Genomic DNA, 20,191 nt, shown 5'->3' on the forward strand with positions numbered 1-20,191 from the left:
CTAAATGGAAAAACGTAGTTGTGTTATGACAGCTTTTAAAACCCTTGTTCTCTTTATTCATTCTGGACTTACACAGGTCCCTGTTATTATACTTTTGCCTAATTTTGGGGGTGGGGGGGCAGGGAACCACAACACCAAACCACATAATTTGCCACAAAACATCAAAATAGGCATTTGAAGTAGATTCCCTTTAGTTGTATGCACTTTTTCATATTTATTGGGCATTAGTTCTTCAGTTTGAATCATGATGGCTCTTGGGGGCTGCTTTTGTAACTTCCACCCCCTTCAGATTCAGAAGTGAGCTCTCACTGACTAGAGCTTTGCTGTGGTTACTTAGGAGGGCCTACACTTCTGGAGGCACAAAAAGCATGCATTTCCCCACAATGCCATTTAAGGGATTCTGTTCTATGTAGTGTAAGTGATAACTGGCTCTTCTTGAGTGCTGAATTCCAGTTCCTTCACACAGCTGCAGTTACTCCAGGTTTGAGACCTGGAATGGTGCGTATCACCCCTGCTAGCCAGCTCATGGTGAGAAATACTACACTCATGTTTTTGAATTTCGGAAATCTAGCATACCTATTATCAGTTAAAAAGCATTCCTTTGATGTACTCAGTTGACCATGTTCCTGTTCTACCATTCCATTCCACACTCACTAATGGCAGTGGAGCTCAAAGAAATCTTAAAACCCTCCTTCTGCTTGCTATCCCTCTCAGAAAAGAAAATTATCTCCATAAACATCCTAGCTAGGCTGCTGATAGGCATTTTAAGACCACCTAGTTTTAGAGAGAAAATCTTGGCTTTATTATGTGCCCTTCTCTAAATTCCGTTCAATTTCCTCTACTTGAAGCTTGGAAAAGAATAGACAAGCCTCTTGCGAGCTGTGTAATTAATTACTGGAGAAGTGCAAGCTGTTTCTAGTCCTTCATTCTGTATATTAATTGATTGAGGGGGCCAGGTGCCAACTTTACCAATCAGTGGAATACAAGAGGCAGTTTGCATTTTTCATTTGTCAGTAGTTTCTGTTGGGGGGCAAATGGGGATACCCATTCACAACCATTTAAGAGAGTTTTGATGCAAGATCACTAAGCAGATAAGACATTCAAACAAGGTATTTCAGGGTAACGTCGCTCATGAATTTTGATCAGAAGGTTTGGTCCCCCCCCCTGAAAATGAGTGCAACTACCTTCTCCCCAGATCTAAGGGGTTTTCACCAAATGGACTTTGGAAGGTTTTCTCACACAGGTGTATGATAACGATTTTCCAGAAGTTGTATGAACACATCTCTCTCAAAAATCCTATCTATTGTTCCAAAGAGGTACAAAAATGCTTAGTAAAACCTACCTGCTCTTAATTGGGGGAAGTGTAATATACTATCAGAGAATGGTTGTAGCAGGTTTTGGCACGTGGCCGGTATTGACTCGTAAGATGAGAGAAGATAGGTGTGCTTTTGAGGACAAGTTGAGTCCTTTCATTGAGACAAAAAACACAGAATGGATGCAAATCTATATTTCTAATAAATTAATTCTCTTTTTAAACTTAGGGCCGTGCCTCACTAACAGATGAGAAAGAACAGTTTGCCCATCAACATGAAGAGATGAAAAATCTAGAAGATATTGTTAACAGTTTAAGGCCAACTGCTCTTATAGGTAACACTTACATCTCTGTTTGTCCAACCACCTATACTACCTTTGCCTCTTTGTTTATTGTGTGATATAGACGCTGTGAATATGCATGCAATGTATAAAAATAAGTTTTGAGTATGTATTATTCTTATTAATTGAATTTGTATATCGTCCTTCATCCAAAGATCACAGGACAGTCCTCTAACCCCAAAAAACCATGCTCAGGAAGCGATGTTAGCTGTTATAAAATAGCTTTGTTTTGTTTCCTTCAGAGGTTGAAACCAGGTGAAGCTCTAGAAAATTTTGAACTGTAGTGTAAGTAATGGATAAGCGATGCATTACATCAGGAAGAACTCATAGCTTTAGGTCAATGTATACTTTTTAATCCACTCCCTGGATTATGTCCTTCCTCTCATTTGCTGCCTGAGGCATAATATAATCAGAATAGTGTGTAATTTATCCTTCCCCCGTCTTTAAATTCTTTTCCAATAACTGCATTATGAATAAAAACGTGCACATTTACCTGAACGTAGTTACATTGTTTTGTAGTGAATGGAATTTAGAAGGGATTATTCTGTACGCTTTTTCTGTGAATGAAATTTAAGAGGGATTATTCTGTACCCTATTCTGTACAGGATACTTTACAGAATAATCACTACTAAATTCCATTTACTGAAAAAGGGTATAAACAGTTACATTCAGGTAGCTGTGTATATTCAAAATGTAATGTATAGCATTGAGTGTGGAACATGAAAAGAATTTATATAAATACCATGTTTATCTGCTGTGTATCTGCTGTGTAGCAAGAAAGACTGATCAAATTTGAGATTTTTTTTCCTGTATGGATGATTAATTGTTAAAAAATCTCTCCTTGCATGACGGGGATTGCTTCGTTGTCTGATACTTTCCCAAGGTTTTTTTTAAAACAAGTCTCAGCAAATGCCATATATGGAGTCTTGCTAGACACCGTTCAGGAAGAAGACTTGTTATTGTTGGACCAGAAACAATTATTTTAATAAAAGTAGCCATAAAGAATAAGTGAAATTATGTTTTCTAATTTATTATACCCTCTGGCTAGAAAAGGTTGACATTCTTATGATTAACAGTCTAGAAGCAAAATTGACATAAACTCTACAAAATGTAGATCAAATGCCAGTACTTTTTGTTTAGTCCAATTAGCCAATAAAAATTATGGGAGCCAGACTTTGAACTATACTTTCTTTGAGAGGCCTAAGATATCAGAAGAAAAACAGGAAGATTATATGTTAAACTGCAGCTCTTCAAGACTCAAGCATCTATCTGTTCGTACAGCTTAATGCAACTCAATTGAATATGTGTCAATATTACAACTACTTAAGATCCTGAAGTGTCTCATTCTGGGCTGGAAATATCTCAAGCACCAGCTTCATTGAAATGAAATGTCACAGTGGCACATTTCCTTTGCATATGAGTGCAACAGGACAGGTTATGGTGGATTCTGCCTTTTGTCTATGAATCAAAAGAGTTACTTCATCCAAATTTCCCATTGTCTTCCTCAGGAGTTGCTGCTATTGGTGGTGCATTTACAAAAAAGATTATCCAGGATATGGCTTCCTTCAACCAGAGGCCAATTATTTTTGCTCTCAGTAACCCAACTAGCAAAGCAGAATGCTCGGCTGAGGACTGCTACACTCTAACCGAAGTAAGGAAAGAACCTTGATTGATATTGAATTGGTTGTACTTAATGAACGTTATTTCAGCAGCAAGGTAGAATAATTAGATTCTTGACTTATATGTTAAAAATGAAAGTTTCTAACCCCTCGTGCTTTGCACTCATGACACCTCGCTTCAAGCCTCACCCAGGAGCTCCAAAGGGAAATGGAGTGGCTCACCTTTTTTGGCCAGCCTTCTGGAGGCCACATGCCAACAGTTTGTGTGCCTGCTCCACACTTTACACTGTGGGAGTCAGACCAGGTGTGGTGACCCCACACACTCTTGCATGTACACATAGACAGACATACATGAGGCACATACCCTGCCACAGGTACACAGAGGGCTTAGAGAGAAGACATGGCTGAAGGTGGGGGTGGCAGGTAGTTTTCTCATCCTTTTTGCTATTACATCTCTAAATTGGCAGAGATGCTTGGGACCAAGGTGCTTTCAATCCATTGAATCCAAAGCTGCCATTGCGCCAAGCTGCCATTGCCCCACCCATAAAAGACCTCATTTTTGGGGGTTACATCTTGCTATTGCTTCTGCTGCTGGCTTCTTTTTACCTGGTTCCAGATGGAGCCTCCACTGTAGCAGAGCTCCCCCAAACTGGTGGCATTTCTTCTTGTTAGAGGAGAGGCACAAACCCATTGCTCTGATCCTCTCCAGCCATCAACCTGGGGATGTTGGAGCAGCAGGATTGTTCTCTAAGCCATATAACTTGTCTTTTAACTGGTCCATTGACTTGGGAGGACGTAGCTGGAATGAAATGATGTATAATCTAAATCCTGCTGCATATGAATTGCAGTCTTTATACTTTCTCTTTGGGTCAAGTACTTTCCCCATGGAATTTCTCTACTGATGCAGGACAAATTTATAATTCTATAAATAGAAAACAAATATTAAGCATATCCTATTTGCCTACCGAAATGTATACATTAGAGTGAATGCAGGAATGAAACAGGAATGCAAATATTTTAAAAAATATGGTTACAATGGGCAGCTCCACCTGGTAACCAGAGCTAAAAATATACTGAAATACCTAATCTTCCAGCAAAATGTATAAAGCAGGCCATTATAAATCTACATGACACCAAGCTAAATGATATTCTTTTGAATAACTATATAGTGTTCTTGTTTGTATTCCATGCATATTTGCAGTTCTGTAAGTTAAACAAGGATCCTTCTGTTTAAAAATTAAATTTAATCATGAAGGCTGCAATCCTATACCTGTTTACCTGGGAGCAAGCCCAACTGATCTGAAAGGGAGTTATGTCTGAGTAGACATGCATAGAATTGCATTGTGAATCCTTTTAAGAAGGATGACAAATAAGCATTTACAGACCTTATCTTCCAATGCTGGCAGTTTCATGCATACTGAACCAACTATTTTATTTGTTTCACTCAGACCTCAGCAAAGCCTTAGCCAAGTAGGGCTGTTGGATTTGTATTCTTTCATGCCACTTTTTACCTTAGCAGATAGAAGCTGTGGCCATGAACTTCATTAGAGATTATGATGGCATCACTGTGAACTATTATGATTCTTCCTAGAAGAGGGGTCATTTATACAACCCCCCCCCCCATTTATGCATGTTCAGTATGTGAGCGACTTGCACACACATTCATCGTGTCAAACCCAGAAGCAACCCAGAAACGTCACAAAAAGGGGCAGAACAGATGGGGGCGGGAACAGGACATTTGCAGACTTTTTCAATTGTGTTTCAAATATACACAATTACTATTAAATGTGTGGTGCCTTGGAACGTAATCCCCACATAAATGAGGGGTTGCCTTTATATATATCTCACATAGTCATAATGTGAGTCTCAGTTTTGCATACTTGCATTTATGTGGATGGCTGAAACTAGTTCTGAAGATACTAAATTCCAATTCTTCCTAAAACTGAAAAATAAAGTAATAAATATCATATGAAATAGACATAATTCCAGTTTGTTATCATATGTCTCAGCAAGATATCAGACACAAAGAGACATTATGATACAAACGTCTACTGGGTTCAGATTGGTTTGGAACTTGCCTTGTTGCTGACAATGCACCGACCAGAGAGAGACTTATTTAACAGTACATAGTCAGAATTGCAAAATTCTTGTTTTGTGACTTATGTGTAAGTTTCTGGTATACTGTAGTTACTTTATGAAAACACTGTTTTATAGATATAGATGCAGGTTCTGATTTTCCTCCATCCAATAACATTTGCAAAACGTTTGTTTTAGGGGCGTGGCATTTTTGCAAGTGGAAGCCCTTTTGATCGTGTCACTCTTCCAGATGGACGCACATTTTTTCCTGGACAGGGTAACAATGCTTATGTGTTTCCAGGAGTTGCCCTTGGAGTTGTTGCATGTGGAATAAGACATATAAGTGAAGAAATTTTCCTCACAACTGCAGAGGTACTGACTGTTGTATACCTGATAATGTCTGCCCAGAAAAGGACATGTATGGCACATCAGTTTATGACAGCATGTTGTTGTAGGGCCTTCAGACTGGTAGTTTGGGGTGAGGGACCTCAGCCTGAGGACTGAATGTGCCCCCCCATCCTGACTCTCAGAATCTGGCCCTCAAAACTCTCTCCAGACCACACCATCTTCCCTGGCCACAAACACCTGAATACTATCTGAAACACTGAAACTGATACTTTCTGTGTAATGTAAGGTAACGAGACAGGAATTCATCAGAAATCTGATGGATTAAACCAGCGCTGAAACAAAAGCAGTACTTCTCCTATTACATAGACTGAATGTGTATTGAGGGACACATGCCTATGGTTAATATACCAAAGCCTCTGAGTCCTAATTTTGGGTGATTCTCCTACATTGTTTTGAGGGAGGAAAGAGTACTGTTGAACCTGTTATTTATTTCAGAATGTAAAATCATGCAGAACTGTGAATTTCTTCTAGCAGAGAATTGGCAGCAATTGCTCTAGCAAGTAATTTGTTGCTTCTCTCTCTCTCTCTCTCTCTCTCTCTCTCTCTCTCTCTCTCTGTGTGTGTGTGTGTGTATTTAAAGAATGGCAAGATTTCCTCACAGAAACCCCAGGTGTTACAATTTTCCATCAAGGTGTTTTTCCCTAGGGAACCATTTGGACCTGCCATGTGCAAAAATCAGGAATAAGCTCAGACTCTCTCCACTAGCTTTGACCAGCCAAGATGGGCAGTGATCCTTCACATAGGAGGTGACTGAGGATAAGTTGGTTAATTTTATCCTCATGGCTAAAACCTTTCCCTGTAATTTCAGTTGGATATGGCAAGTCTTAATTCTCTGCCCTAAACTGCCATGTCTATTTTAAAAGACATGGCTTCTTAAACTTTCTAGAATGGGCTCATATGTATAGTTTGTAAAGTACTTTGGAAACTTCTTAAATGAAAGGTGGAGCATGCAAAGCCTCTCAAATGTCAAAATTGAGAGGAAGTCAGCAAAAATTGGCTTCTTTTACAGACTCTTTTAGCAGGAGTGGAAAGTACTAGAAAAGATAGCGATACTTTAAAATAACTTCTTCAGGCAGACATCTGTTGATGGTGACACTGAGTGCAGATTTTGCCATCTAGGTCTTTAGTTAAATGTTAAGGTTATGCACTTAACTGTGAGTGAGCCCCATTAAACTCAGTGGGATTTATTTCAAAGTAGGCATGCTTAAGATTACAGTGTACACATATCTCTGCCCTGCACATACTCTCCTAATGACTCAAAGTCTGATTCATAGTCATATTGCAGCTACAAGAGCACTTACGTCTGGTCTCAGTTATGCTGTGTAAACTTTAGTGTCAAGTAATGGGTTTGACAGTTGTGTCTGATCTGTGAAGAAGTATCAGGGGCAACCCAGTCTGATGAGTGGGGTACAGTATGTATAAATAAATAAATAAATAAGCATTTTATCTCTTCACACAGTGCATAATTGAGAGCAGGAGATGCTACCTGAATAATCCTGACACCATAGGAATACCCATGCTTTCCAGATACCAAACTTGAATGTATTTTTAGTATGAGAATATTTTGTAAACTAGTTTGAGATCCCTGGGATGAATGGTGTTTGGAACAGGCAGATTCACTGGCTGAAGTCCCACATCTGGCTCAGTTGGAAATTCTCCAATCAGTCCTTCATCCTGACTCAGCCAAGCCTCAGCAGCTCAACTGGGACTCAGCTGGTTGAACCAAGGCCCTGAAAAGTGGCAGGAGCAGGACAGGATACTGGAGACCCACCCCATTCCAAACTCTGTTCTGCTCAATCATGCAACCTAGCAACCCAGTGGAAATTACACTAGCAAAAAGGGTAGTGTAAATAAAACTATTTTAAAGGCTTGCTTTCTCTCTGCCAGGCTAAGGAGTAGACCTGCTCCTGAAAAGAGTTTGGAATAGTGGTAAATTACATTGGCATGATTTACTCCAGCATAAATTATGCTGGCTTCTGATAGTTTGGATTGCTCTACCCATCTTGATACAATCCATGGAAAAACAAAAGAAGAAACGATATAAAGCCAGCCTGTACAATGGATCTTAACCAGGGAATCTTTTAAAAAGATAACCTCTTGCCATGGCTTGCTAGAGGAAGAGTCTGTAATGAATAGGGATAGGAAAAGTTTGAACATGAGTACCTATTTGTAACAGTGGGTATGTGCACATTGTGTGATCATGTGGATTCAGTGCTGGATGCAAGCGCCTTTTTGGGGTGCTGTGCACATGACAGCATCCTCATGTTGTCTCTGTCCCATACTACTTGTCAATCTAAAGCACTCTCTGCTGTAACAATTATAATCCAGTTTGTGTCGATAATGCACTTCGCAAGCGCATGTGCCTGCATGTGTACACAGAGGACACTTCCTCAGGTCACTTCTTACTGGGGCAGAGCTACTGGTATTGTGGAGCTGTGCTATTCCCCCTAACCATGTTTAACTTGTCTCTGAATAAAATAGACAAAAGAGGAAGCAGTACAGTAACTTAGCCAGCTTTGTGTATGAGTACATATCTTCTGTATGTCAAATACACACACACACACACACACAGAGAGAGAGAGAGAGAGAGAGAGAGAGAGAGAGAGAGAGAGAGAGAGAAGGTCTGTGAAAACACTAATCGAAGGAAGAGGAATAGAGAAAACTATTGCACTCTAGTTTGAAAACATTCCCAACTATGTGTACAGACATCATGGATAGTAGCTGCCACTTTAGAAGACGTTATCATGCAAAGGTGTGTACAACTGCAAACTGCTACGTACAAAAGTGCACTATGAAAAAAAACTCATATGCTTTTTACAAAGGCTACATGTGTACACAGGCTATGGGTATCTTAATTTGCCACCTGTCCATTTAAAACTGATTTTTTAAAAAATAAAAACACAATTTAGTCATTGTAAAAACAGCAAGTCCTGTTTTCAGGTGTTCTTACTTGCATGCCAAGTAGAGTTCAGCATTGATTTGTGGATAGTAAATCTAGGGCCCTGTAGACTATAATGCCATAATTGTAGGCAATTTTAATGTGATGACAAGCGGCATTCTTCTGAGCCTGATGAAGTAAAAGTAAAATGTCAGAGAATTATGAGCTGATAAATTATTATTGCGACTGCCCATGCTATGCTTTAGTCATTCCAGAGATCACTCTATTAACTTTTCAATGATAAAATATGTTATCAGAAGGGCAAGGTGTTCACTCTTGGACAGTATCCACGGAAAATCGAGTAGGTATTGTCTCATTATAGTGAAACTAACAGCACAATAAATTAACATGTTTATAATTTGAAGTTACGGGACGTGGGTGGCGCTGTGGGTAAAAGCCTCAGCGCCTAGGGCTTGCCGATCGTAAGGTCGGCGGTTCGAATCCCCGCGGCGGGGTGCGCTCCCGCTGCTCGGTCCCAGCGCCTGCCAACCTAGCAGTTCGAAAGCACCTCCGGGTGCAAGTAGATAAATAGGTACCGCTTACCAGCGGGAAGGTAAACGGCGTTCCGTGTGCTGCGCTGGCTCGCCAGATGCAGCATTGTCACACTGGCCACGTGACCCGGAAGTGTCTCCGGACAGCGCTGGCCCCCGGCCTATAGATGTGAGATGGGCACACAAACCCCAGAGTCTGTCAAGACTGGCCCGTTCGGGCAGGGGTACCTTTACCTTTACCTTTAATTTGAAGTTTAGATGCACTGATCATGATGTTGTCCTACCATTAAATGTACACTTGGTGGGCACAGTAAGAAGAGTGTTATCTGTTATTTTTCAAGATTTGTCCTCATCTTTAAAAGTATGGCTGAAACACTGGCCAGGAGCCAGATCCTTAAAAGTCGGGGAATCTACCAATGAAAGGTGTGTGTGTGATCAGAAATTCCACTTGCCTAGCACCATCTTTCATGAATTCATGTAGCAATTTATTGCCTGCCTCTAACCTTCTCCTTCTTTTTAATATGATTATAAAGGAAAGTAAGAAAAATATTTCTCCAGTTCAGAAATTCTTATTATTCAACCCTGCCACAGAGCAGGCATCATCCTTATGTTGGCTTTTCATTATATGGTAATGGATGTTGCCACCTTTTTATGCCTAAATGTATGTAACTCGATGAAAATCAGTACATGTCACGTAGCAGTATGATTCCTTTTGCACCAGTATGCAAATGTAACTATGATTCCTGACCTGTAATCCCAGGAAAAAGCAATCCTACTGATTTGCCGCAGGAAAAACAAACAGGTTTATATCTCCTTTTCTTTTAGCTCCCCCTTGTGGATTCATAAATAATAAATGATTAAACTATAATAATGATTGCCAGTAGCTTATTTTGCCATTTCCTTAAAAAAAGGGGAAAAAGACACACAATATTTATTGCCTATTAAGCCCACCTTGTAAATTAGCCCACAATAATAGCCTGGGGGGTGTCTCACAGAGACAGTGGGCCCTGTCTTTTCTACATTAGCCTGTTACATTTCTAGGCTTGGGTGCAGAGGAGAAACAGGGCTCTGCCTTGCGCACCTGCATGTAATTCCTTGCTGTCTATGGCTGCCAGGCTGCAAGTCTCTGTTAAGAGGAGGTGAGAAGTGCAACTTTCATAGTACTAGGCAATTCTTTCTCCGAGTAAAAATTCTGCTGCTTGTTTGGGTATTGATGCATTATGTCCTGATATATGGTAACTTTGCTTTTCCAGCAAGGTGATTTCTGCTCTTTCTTTTGCTCACCTTACTTGTACTAACTACTCTGGTTTGTTAGAATTTTATTCTATTTTAGCTTTTTTAGTGTTAACAGTGGTACCTGATTATTTTTGTACTTTAATTGTAATGTCTTGTTCCTGCTTTTCAATTAAGAGTGTGTGTGTTTGTAATCTCAAAAGTATCCCTGAAAGAAAAATAACACTGAAGGAAAATCAGGATCATAGAACCATCTATTATAGGATCAAATCTGAGAATAAAACTATATATTTTAAACTCTCAACACTAACCGCCTCATAGTTTGTGAGCTTTCCTGCAGGTCTTCTCTTGCCAGTCAGTTCTTGGCATCGTGTGTCTGTCCTCACTGCTTGCCCCAAAGGCAAGGTGGCTCCTCCAGTTCCTTGGGAATTGCTTAGGTGTGGATTAGAAGTAAAATAGGGGAGATTGCCTCCCTTTTATAACCTTATTTAACTGGTGGGGTCAAGCACTCTGTCAAGCAGATTCCAGTCACTGTCTACATATTTGTTGTGGTGGTTAATGATTTCCCACAGTACTTTCTGTGTCCAAAGTGCTTTGCTATTTCTGTCTTCTTAGCTCAATGTCCTATCTAAATAAATAACCACGACAGACAAGTATAATCCCACTTCCACCCGTGCTGCTTACATTGGCCCTCCACTCATGAGTATTGGTTTCTATATGTCTCAAACTTAATCTCTTTTAACTCTCTAATAGGTTTTCAAATGTAGGCTCTCAGGATGCATGCAGAATGAGTACTGAGAAGCACTTTGTATGCTCTGGAAAATTGCTATATAAATGCTGAGTAAGACTAAGAATGTCTTTTTAACACCCCCACCCCCGTGCATATGACTAATTATTTACTAGTTCCATCCTTTTCCTTGTGTGCCCTATCAGAGACCTTTTTAAAAGAGGTGTGCTCATGAGGGCTTTCTGGGCGATGAACATGGTTCTGTTTGACTTATCCTATGCTCCCGTTTCATTACTGAAGCGGGACTTGGTAAGTCCAGAAGTTTATTTCTGTGAACATGTTCATATGAAATTTGAAAAAAGCTGCCCATAGTGCAGATTTGAGGGGGTGCTGGACAAAGTACCCTCTGGTGGGCTCCCTCCCCTTTGGTGGGACCTGTAGGGCTTGCTTAGTGACCTCAGCAGTAGCAGTGTGCCAAGCAATGCAGTGGCTGGATCTTGTTGTCATTAAAATTTCCCAGTGCTCTGAAGCAATGCTGTCAGAAGCATTGTGGGAAATTAAAATGGTGGCTTGGAGAACAGGGCTGGGGAAAATAAAGAGAGGGGACAGCTGCTTAGGGTCCTGGAACTTGCTGAGGATGTGGGTGCTGATGCTGCGCATAGAAAAATGGTTTTCTACTCTCATAGAAAAATGGTTGCATACATTCAATTTTTGGCAGTGGGTTTTCAAATAAAAATACCTGTTTAATGAGAGCTTAAAAGAACATGTCTTATGTTTTGTTCCTAGGTCATATGTCAACAGGTCTCAGATAAACATTTAGAGGAGGGCCGTTTGTATCCGCCTTTAGTTTCAATTCAAGATGTCTCTCTGAAAATTGCTGTGAAAGTAAGTACATTTTGTATTTCCTAATTAAGAATAGACTTCTTATGATTTGTCAAAGACTGAAGGTGGATTTCATTATTTAATACATTTATATTTTCACCTTCTTCCAAGGATCTCAAGATAGGAATCAGTTTTCTCTCTTCCTTCCCCCTTTATCCTCAGAACAGCCCTATGAATTAGGTTGAGAGGAAGTGACTGGCATACAGTCATTTGGTGAGCTCCATGGCTGATTGGCAAGTTGAACCCAAGCCGTCCTAGGCCAATATTCCACTACACTGCACAGAATATATGATTTCCCTGATGGGGTGAATAGCAGTTGCAGGGGTTTGGGAAAATGTCACTGGAGGAAAGGTTAACCAGTCCAAATTCACGAAAATGGAAAGGGATAGCAGACCATGGCTAAATCTCTAGTTTGGTCCTTGTGTGGTTGTGTCCTTGATCTTTCACCCTCTGGGCCTCATTTCCTTTTTATCTCCCAGGAGGTTGGTTTATTTTTATTGCTGAGCTGGATAGAGATAATCTTTCATGTAACGATCAGTCTTTGTTGTCAGTAAGCTTCTAATCATGAACTCATTCCCTCAGGCTTATGTAGTAATTGATTCCAACTGCATGTAGAAAGAGTTGTCATATTTCATCTCTCTTCAAGTTTATAATATATATATATTATAGATGTTAAAACACACTTATGCAAGTTTCTCTGCGTAAATTCTCCAGCATTCTTTGTTTGGCAAAAACGTTTGTGAACAGCTCTAGAAAATTTGTTTTGTTATAGGAATAGTAATTTTGTTTAAGTTAGAAACAATAGTCAGTATAATTGATGGGTTTGTATTATCCATCTAGCTTTTAGTCTCCTGGTTTTTATCTGAAATGGAAATATTTAACTTGTAATGCTCTCCAGCCTAATAAAGCAAAAAGACACACAAGAAACACTAACATTTGACTTCATCTCACCTTCATATGTAACACAGAAATATTTTCAAAAACATTCAGATATATTTTAGTAACCTACATTTATAGGGATATGTTCTTATATGTGAGAAAATGAATGCTTATCAACATGTATATAGAAAAGAAATGAGTATGCAACAAACCCCCATCAGTATTTCTGATCTAGAGTATTGGCGCTGTACCAATGGGAGGCAATTTCCTTCTCTATAAATTTAGCAGTTCTGATTAATTTTGAAAGCAAATTTCAGAGCAGAATATGTTGGGTTGATGAACTGGCATGACAGGATTGAAGATTTTCTCTTAAGTCAGCTCATGTTTGGTTTCTTAGGCTTTCCGAAATCATTTTGGCTACAATGAATATGTTTTGGTAAATTTATCTAGGTGGAGAGAATTGGATGCTTTCATACCTTGCTGTAGGGGGAAAGTATCCATTCTACTTGGATTTACAAAGAAACCTGTGCCTTGTGCATTAGAGATCTTTTTGCTGGAGTGACTATGAGGTATACTCTTAAGCATAGGTAGGCAAACTATGGCCCAGGGGCTGGATCCGGCCCAATCGCCTTCTAAATCCGGCCCAGGAATCAGCATGTTTTGACATGAGTAGAATGTGTCCTTTTATTTGAAATGCATCTCTGGGTTATTTGTGGGGCTTGCCTGGTGTTTTTACACAAGTAGGTGTGCTTTTATTTAAAATGCATCTCTGGGTTGTTTGTGGGGCATAGAAATTCGTTCATTCTCCCCCCCCCAAAAAAAAAAAAATAGTCCGCCCCCCCCCATAAGGTCTGAGGGACAGTGGACTGGCTCCCTGCTAAAAAAGTTTGCTGACCCCTGCTCTTAAACATACTCTCTTAGAAATATGTCCCAAGGAAATCAGTGCCAGTTATGTCCACAGGCGGGGGTGGTGAGGACTGGGCTATAAAGAACCAGTTCACACATTATATTACCATTTTTCATCTAGAAAATGAGGAATGTGACCATGGCAAACATGTATACAAACACTTACCATATGTGAACACCCACCAGAGAGCCCAAATTAACAGCAGCTCCCTGTTGAGAATGCATTCTGTGACAAACTTGGGGTTGTTTCTCCAAGTGTGAACTACAACCCAACCGAGAAAAAGAATCTAAAGCAGAATTCATTTCAAGATGTATATTTTGCCAATCTCTTCCAGAAAATTGGGTGCATATTTTCATCTTTTCATGGCTAGATTATAGCTTCATTGGTATCAGTCTGATAAGAATATGATACTTAATATCCAAAAATATAACTTTCTTCATTATACACTATGCTACCTCTCAGGTCAATGCAGAAGTCTAACAATGAGGGATTTGTCTTGCTCTCTCAGATTGCAGAGAATGCCTACAGGAACAACACAGCCACTTTCCACCCTGAGCCAGAAGACAAAGAAGCATTCATCCGCTCCCATATTTATAGCACTGACTATGAAAGCTTTCTGACAGACTCTTACACCTGGCCCCAAGAAGCCATGAAAATACAGACTGGGAACTTTTAACAGAAAGACAGCAGCACTGCAACAATACTGGAAGCACTCAGTTATTTGGTAGCTTTCAACTTTTGTCAAATCATAGCACAATTTGTCAGAACTCAGGATATATTTGTTTTCTTTTCTAGCAGCACTGAATACTTTCTAAAGCCATGAAATTTTGGTAGAATTGTTAGTTATTTCACTTTAAGCTAATTAATTAAGCTAAAATAGCACGTGCCTAAGAGAATAAAAATCAATTTAGGCAGTTTTTAAATATTTCTTTTGAAGGGGCTCTGCTAAATTTACTACAGAGCAGTACTGTAGAAGCACATTTACAATGTACTTTTCATATACTTAGACATCTGTATGAAATTATGGTCATATATTACAGTTCTGCGCTTAAGTTCAGATGAAATTTTTTTGCAAACAAATGACAAAGCAATATATCATCAGTATGATCAGTTTAAAAGCGTCTCAGCTATTTCTTTTAATATTTTTCTGGTGACACCTATAGAAAAAGGAAGATAAAAAGCTAAGTACTTCTAACCATAAGTTTTTTCATGCCAGATCAAATGTTCCTAATCAAGGAAAAGTAGTTTGGGTCAGTAGTTTGCTAGGCATGTGCACATTTTTAACAGAGAAGCCATCCGGTAAACCAATGACAAAGAGGCATCAGTCAGGAAGGTTACTGGATGTTCCGTAGCGTAACTACCCATGCCTTAGTGAATGAGCATGTGAACTATGCAATGTCTGGTACAACATCCAAAAGAGGTGCTCGTGTATCTTCTAATATATAGCCTTTGTACAGTTTGGGCTTGAGATAACAATTTTTTTTATTTTATTTTTTTGTGGACATGCTACTTTGTGGCACAGCTTGAATATCTGCAAACTTTAGTTAATGGTGCTGGAAATTATGTTTATTTGAAGCGCTAGAGCACAGATGGACAACCTGAGTGCAGCCCTCTTGTCCTACAACCTTGTCCCCAATGCATCCTTGGCATCTACTGTGAGCTACCAGTGGCGAAACAGATTACTCAATTCCTGCCCCAACTGCTTCCTTTCCTTCTTTCTAGGCTGGGAAAAAGGAGCCTCTTTCCCTCCACCCACCTTGGAAGGAAAACTGAAAGGAAGGTGTGTGAATGGGGGAGATGGCGATACAAGGGAAATGGGGAGTGAATGGGTTGCTGTGAGTGCATGTTTGTGAGAGAAAATGAATAGAAGGGATGGAATTGATGATGGCTTAAGGAAGGACAGAAAAAACAGGTGTGCCCACTCACTTTGGCCCTGGCCACTGCTAGTGCCCTCAACCATTTCCCCCTTCACCTCAAAAATATTGTCCACTCCTTCCCCTAGACACCTTAGATTGTGGGGAACAATGCCTATCAGGATTGGACTTAGATGCAGCATTCATCTGGCTCAGTACAAATCAAGCCCCCTTACTCTTGCAGCCAATTTGAGAAGTTTTGCTCTGAACAAAATTACAAACTGATGTGCTAACTGTTCAAATACTAAACAAAGATTCTGTGCGTGCCCTTTTAAGTTACTTGTCACATTCACTCATCCATACTTTTATTTTCTTGCGGCAGATTCAGAGATGGATTTCATTTCTATTAAGAGAGACAAGAAAATTAAAAACATAGCTTATTGTTAGTTGTCAGTACATTTGCCTTCAATGCCAAACAAGATCTGAAATACATGCTCACTTTGATAACCCTTAAGGAATTCTAGGAACTGTCCAAGGTCCATGTGATAGTCATTCCTCAGGCCGTAGTCACCATGGGCTTGAAACTGTAAATCTTCAAAAGTTTGAAAGAGACGTAGGTTATCCCCATTTCCGTCAGTCTCTCTATTCTCGACATGTTTGCAGGAAATGTGTTTCCAGTTGGGATATCTAATAACGTGCCAAAATTCTTCACAGTTTTCTTTGACACCTTCCACACAAATGATTCCAGGCTTGCCAGTTAGGCAGAAACCAGTCAGATTTAATTTCTTTGCACAATCAAAAATCTTTTTCCTTAGTTCTTGTCTATAGATGTGGTGGCTGTAAATCCACATCCGGCTGAATAACGTTTTAAGCACGCTCTCCCTTGGCACATTTTCGCAGTGGAGTTTGCTGTTTTGTAAGTAGCTTATGCTGTTGTCTCGCAACCATTGCACAGCAGCACATACACAAAGTTCTCCTGGTTCCAAAGAAGCAATGTAAGAAGCGAGATCCTTATTGAGCTGCAGTTGTTGCTGCCTGTCTACAGCACTTGATCTTGCAAAAAGGTGTGGTGGCACCTGGGGGTAGTCATGAGGTAGGGCTACCTGCAAATTTACTCTTGCCTAAAATTAAAAAGCAAACACACGTTCACAAACTTGCCAGTCTTCAGTGACTGCTTTGCATGCAGCACATCACAGTACAGTGCAGCACCTCTTGTTACGTTTGCTTCAGGTTGCGTCCCACAGCAAACCGGAAGTACCAGAAATGGTTACTTCTGGGTTTCGCTGCATGCAGACGCGCAAAATGACGTCACACGCATGCGCAGAAGCGGCGAATCACGGCCCGCGCAGACGCGGGTTGCGTTTTGCTCATGTTGCGAACAGGGCTCCAGAACGGATCCCGTTTGCAACCAGAGATACCACTGTATTGTAATTTAATACAGAAGTGACTAAATGAAGCATGAATGGCTGAGGTTAACTCCAACTGTGGGCATGCCATATAGTACACTGGCTTAAGTTAATATAGTGGCTCAATACAATACATGTTGGCTTTATTGAAGGTAGAAATGCTTGCACAAATATTTAATAATTAAGTAAAATATTATGTTTTTTAAAAGGTAATAAAGCAAAGAAAAACATCCCAACCCAAAACAGATTATCTCACCTTTGGTTCATCAATAGTAACGGCAACTGAATATTCAATTATATGTGGTAGATTTTCACTTGTATTGTTCAGATATTTCTGAGCATTAAGGAAGTTACTTTCATCCTGAAGAGTTATTTCTCCTTTATCAGGAAACATAGAAAAAAGCATTTCTAATTCTGCCATTTGAAGTTCAAGTCTTTCTTTTATTATGCTGGACATTGTTACAGATGTGAAGTCAGCCACCTGCAGGTGGGAGAGAGCGTATCAATAATGTTGTTCTTATGTCTACTAATATTCTCTCCCACCCACCCCACAATACAGATTGTAAAGTAATTGATAAAAGTTGTCCAAGCCGGAACAAAATAGTTTTGAACAAATGAAACACTCCTTTAACTTTGTGATAACAATGAAGCCTATAATCCTCAACAAGATTTAGGTTTTGGGTCCAAGGAGTTCAAAGAGACTAGTTGCACAAATAAAACCAAGGCCATAAATGCATCCAGTTCTAACATTAAGAAACGCATGAAGTGAATTACAATGGACATGAAGAATCCCAACAAGATGTGGAAGCAGCTGAAGACCTAGTGCTAATATTATTATTGATTCATGCATTCAATTTTGCTCTGGTCATAAAATTGCAAACGTTAATGACTATCCAGTTTCCACAGTGAAAATCATATCCATGCAAAGTATCCTGAGTGTTGTTTGCAGTGAAAGCACATTGTACTTTTAAGTGGTTCTCTTACTGCCTTCTCTTCCTTCTTAATGTATTGTCTTTGGCTGGAAGCTAATAACAGTTGTTGGCCAGGTTTGCACAAAATGGTAAGTCAAACTATGGCACACTGGGATCTCATGAATGTGCAAGTTCTTGGAGATGAGCTTGCGGCCACTTTGCTCCTGCCTGTTCATTTTTGCTGCCAAGTAAACAAACCTAGGCCTCTTTCTAGGAGTCATTAGAGAGTAGAGTGTGTTACACTCAGGTCCTCTGGGGCTTTCCATAGGCATCTGGTTGCCCACTAAACAGACAGGATGTTGGACTAGATGGGCCAATGGCCTGGTCCAACAGGCTCTTTTGTTTTAAGTAAAAAGGACCAGGAAAGAGCAAAGCAGCTGTAAGCTTATCTCCAGCAGCTGGTGCCTAGTTAAAGACGTCTTGGTTTGAAGCATTGTTAGGAACTCAGATATATAATCTAGGCGCCAAATGGCTCCTTAAACCAAGGTTACTGTCGCCTAAAGGGAATGTCTAGTTGCTATTTTTGGGCAAGACGGCTCTAGTCTTATTTTTCAAATGATGGATTGACTGTGATGGCTTATCAGTTAAACATCTGGCTAGTTCATATGGTGACCTTCAGCTAGGTTAAGAATTTTGAGAACTTAAAGAAAAGTCACTTGATCCAGGGACAGTGCACATATATATTGGTCTGTTCCTACCTCTTTTTCTCAGTGGTGACATTCATAACATAAGGATATTTTTCACAACCGTGAGCAGGGTGGTGGGGTAAGTGAAGACAAGCTTTAACAGTTAACTACAACGTTGATCACCGCTCTTGCTCAGGCTGCACAGAAAAAGCATTTTGGTTCCTGAAATTAATTCTGATTGTGCAGATAAAATATAACTGATTCAATGATTCCCAGACATGCATCTCCAAATGGTGAAGATGTCAGGTGGCATCCTGGCATCTTCACTTGGTTGCGAACGGCTGATAATCAGGTACAAAAGGCACCTGGCAAATTTCGAACACTGGTTAGAAGATATTGACATCCACATTTGAACAACATATGCCTCAAATACCACTTTCAAGGTGGGCTCCCCAAACCAGAGAAGTCAACTGATGGGTTTCCACCTTAACTCCTCTGTAATGTATTGTAAGCTGCTCACATTTGTTCTGAGAGTCCAATACAAACAATGAATGTTCCATAGAGGCTCAGCTAGAGCGCTCTCCAGTCAGGTTTGACTCAGCTTTGCCAGGCTATCATATGTGGCTAAGATAGTGACCCTTCACTTTAACTTGCAAATCCCACCCAGTGACTTGTGATGCAAGCACATCATCACATAGTAGGCAGATGTTCTGTAGAAGGTAGGCGGGACCAAACAATAGCAGATGAAAACCAATGTACCACTTGCTTTTGTCAGCAGTTCCCCCCACCCCAGCTGTATGATCTTACTGTTTTTATGTGGCAGTTCCGGTTGCAATTTAAAAATGTAAGATTTGCCCTTCTGGGTCAGATCAAAAGTCCATCTAATTTAGGAATGGGAGTCTGTAGCCTCTGAGGTGTTTTTGGTGTATGTAGCCTTTGAGGTGTTCTCATCAGCCCTAGTCAAACCTAGCCATAGTCAGCAACAACAGATGTTTAGTTCTGCAACAACTGGAAGGCCCCAGGTTACCTATCCCTGATCTAATGAAAATTCTCTCTGCTGATGAACAACCAAATGTCTCAAGAAGTACAATACAATGTATTCACCTCTCTTTTAGACCTCACAGTATATGAAGGCTTAGTAATCTATACCGTGTCCAGTTTAGAGTACCCCGCCCCTTCTTCATCTTAGATCCAACATGTGTACAATCCGTACAACTGCATACATGAATAGTTCAGGTGTACACTTGTAGTTATTAAAATATAACATTCAACTCACACCAACTGCATATCTTTATGCGCAACAGTGGAACTGTACAAAAATGATCAAGGGCACACTTTCAGACAAACGTGTACGCACGTATACTGTACACAGCTTGTAACGTTCAGCTTAACGTGTGAACAAGGTTCCAATGCGGAGAAATCACGTGGTGCACACTCCGCGCAGTCCCAAAACTGCTAAGCAGCAGGCTGCCCTCTCTTGTGAGCCCTTGCCGTGGGATAATAATAATTGCTGAAGCCAGAC

The 20,191-nt window shown here is 40.2% G+C and overlaps 3 protein-coding genes across 10 annotated transcripts in view; 1 reads left to right on the forward strand and 2 right to left on the reverse strand.

Annotated features, from left to right (window-relative positions):
* Positions 1–11,925, reverse strand: part of PRSS35 (serine protease 35) — a 161,098-nt gene extending 149,173 nt beyond the window's left edge. For 5 of the 6 annotated variants that reach the window (XR_014218091.1, XR_014218092.1, XR_014218093.1 and 2 more), the window contains exon 1: positions 10,730–11,925. The gene's annotated coding sequence lies outside the window, so the exon portion shown is untranslated. Of the gene's footprint in view, positions 1–3,878; positions 4,175–10,729 lie in introns of those variants that run through there. The other variant, XM_082216953.1, reaches the window with a different exon arrangement.
* Positions 1–14,931, forward strand: part of ME1 (malic enzyme 1) — a 118,664-nt gene extending 103,733 nt beyond the window's left edge. For both annotated transcript variants that reach the window (XM_082216942.1, XM_082216941.1), the window contains exons 10-14: positions 1,542–1,647; positions 3,162–3,304; positions 5,547–5,720; positions 11,932–12,030; positions 14,322–14,931. In XM_082216942.1, the coding sequence (XP_082073068.1) occupies positions 1,542–1,647; positions 3,162–3,304; positions 5,547–5,720; positions 11,932–12,030; positions 14,322–14,489 (690 nt within the window). In that variant the 3' untranslated portion in view covers positions 14,490–14,931. The remainder of the gene's footprint in view (positions 1–1,541; positions 1,648–3,161; positions 3,305–5,546; positions 5,721–11,931; positions 12,031–14,321) is intronic.
* A 1,083-nt stretch (positions 14,932–16,014) lies between these two features.
* On the reverse strand, positions 16,015–19,862 carry RWDD2A (RWD domain containing 2A). 2 transcript variants are annotated; one of them, XM_082216960.1, is made up of 4 exons: positions 19,155–19,862; positions 17,329–17,553; positions 16,166–16,787; positions 16,015–16,069 (listed from the first exon to the last, which is right to left on the reverse strand). In XM_082216960.1, exons 1-4 carry the CDS (start codon positions 19,227–19,229, stop codon positions 16,032–16,034), a joined length of 960 nt encoding a protein of 319 aa, XP_082073086.1. In that variant the 5' UTR covers positions 19,230–19,862; the 3' UTR covers positions 16,015–16,031. The 2 variants fall into 2 exon arrangements, with proteins under 2 accessions (XP_082073086.1, XP_082073085.1); XM_082216959.1 differs by having other exon boundaries at positions 16,015–16,787; positions 19,155–19,860.
* Between the last annotated feature and the right edge of the window lie 329 nt (positions 19,863–20,191).

The sequence above is a fragment of the Podarcis vaucheri genome, assembly GCF_965113315.1.
Source record: "Podarcis vaucheri genome assembly, chromosome: 3".
NCBI classification, from domain to species: Eukaryota; Metazoa; Chordata; class Lepidosauria; order Squamata; family Lacertidae; genus Podarcis; species Podarcis vaucheri.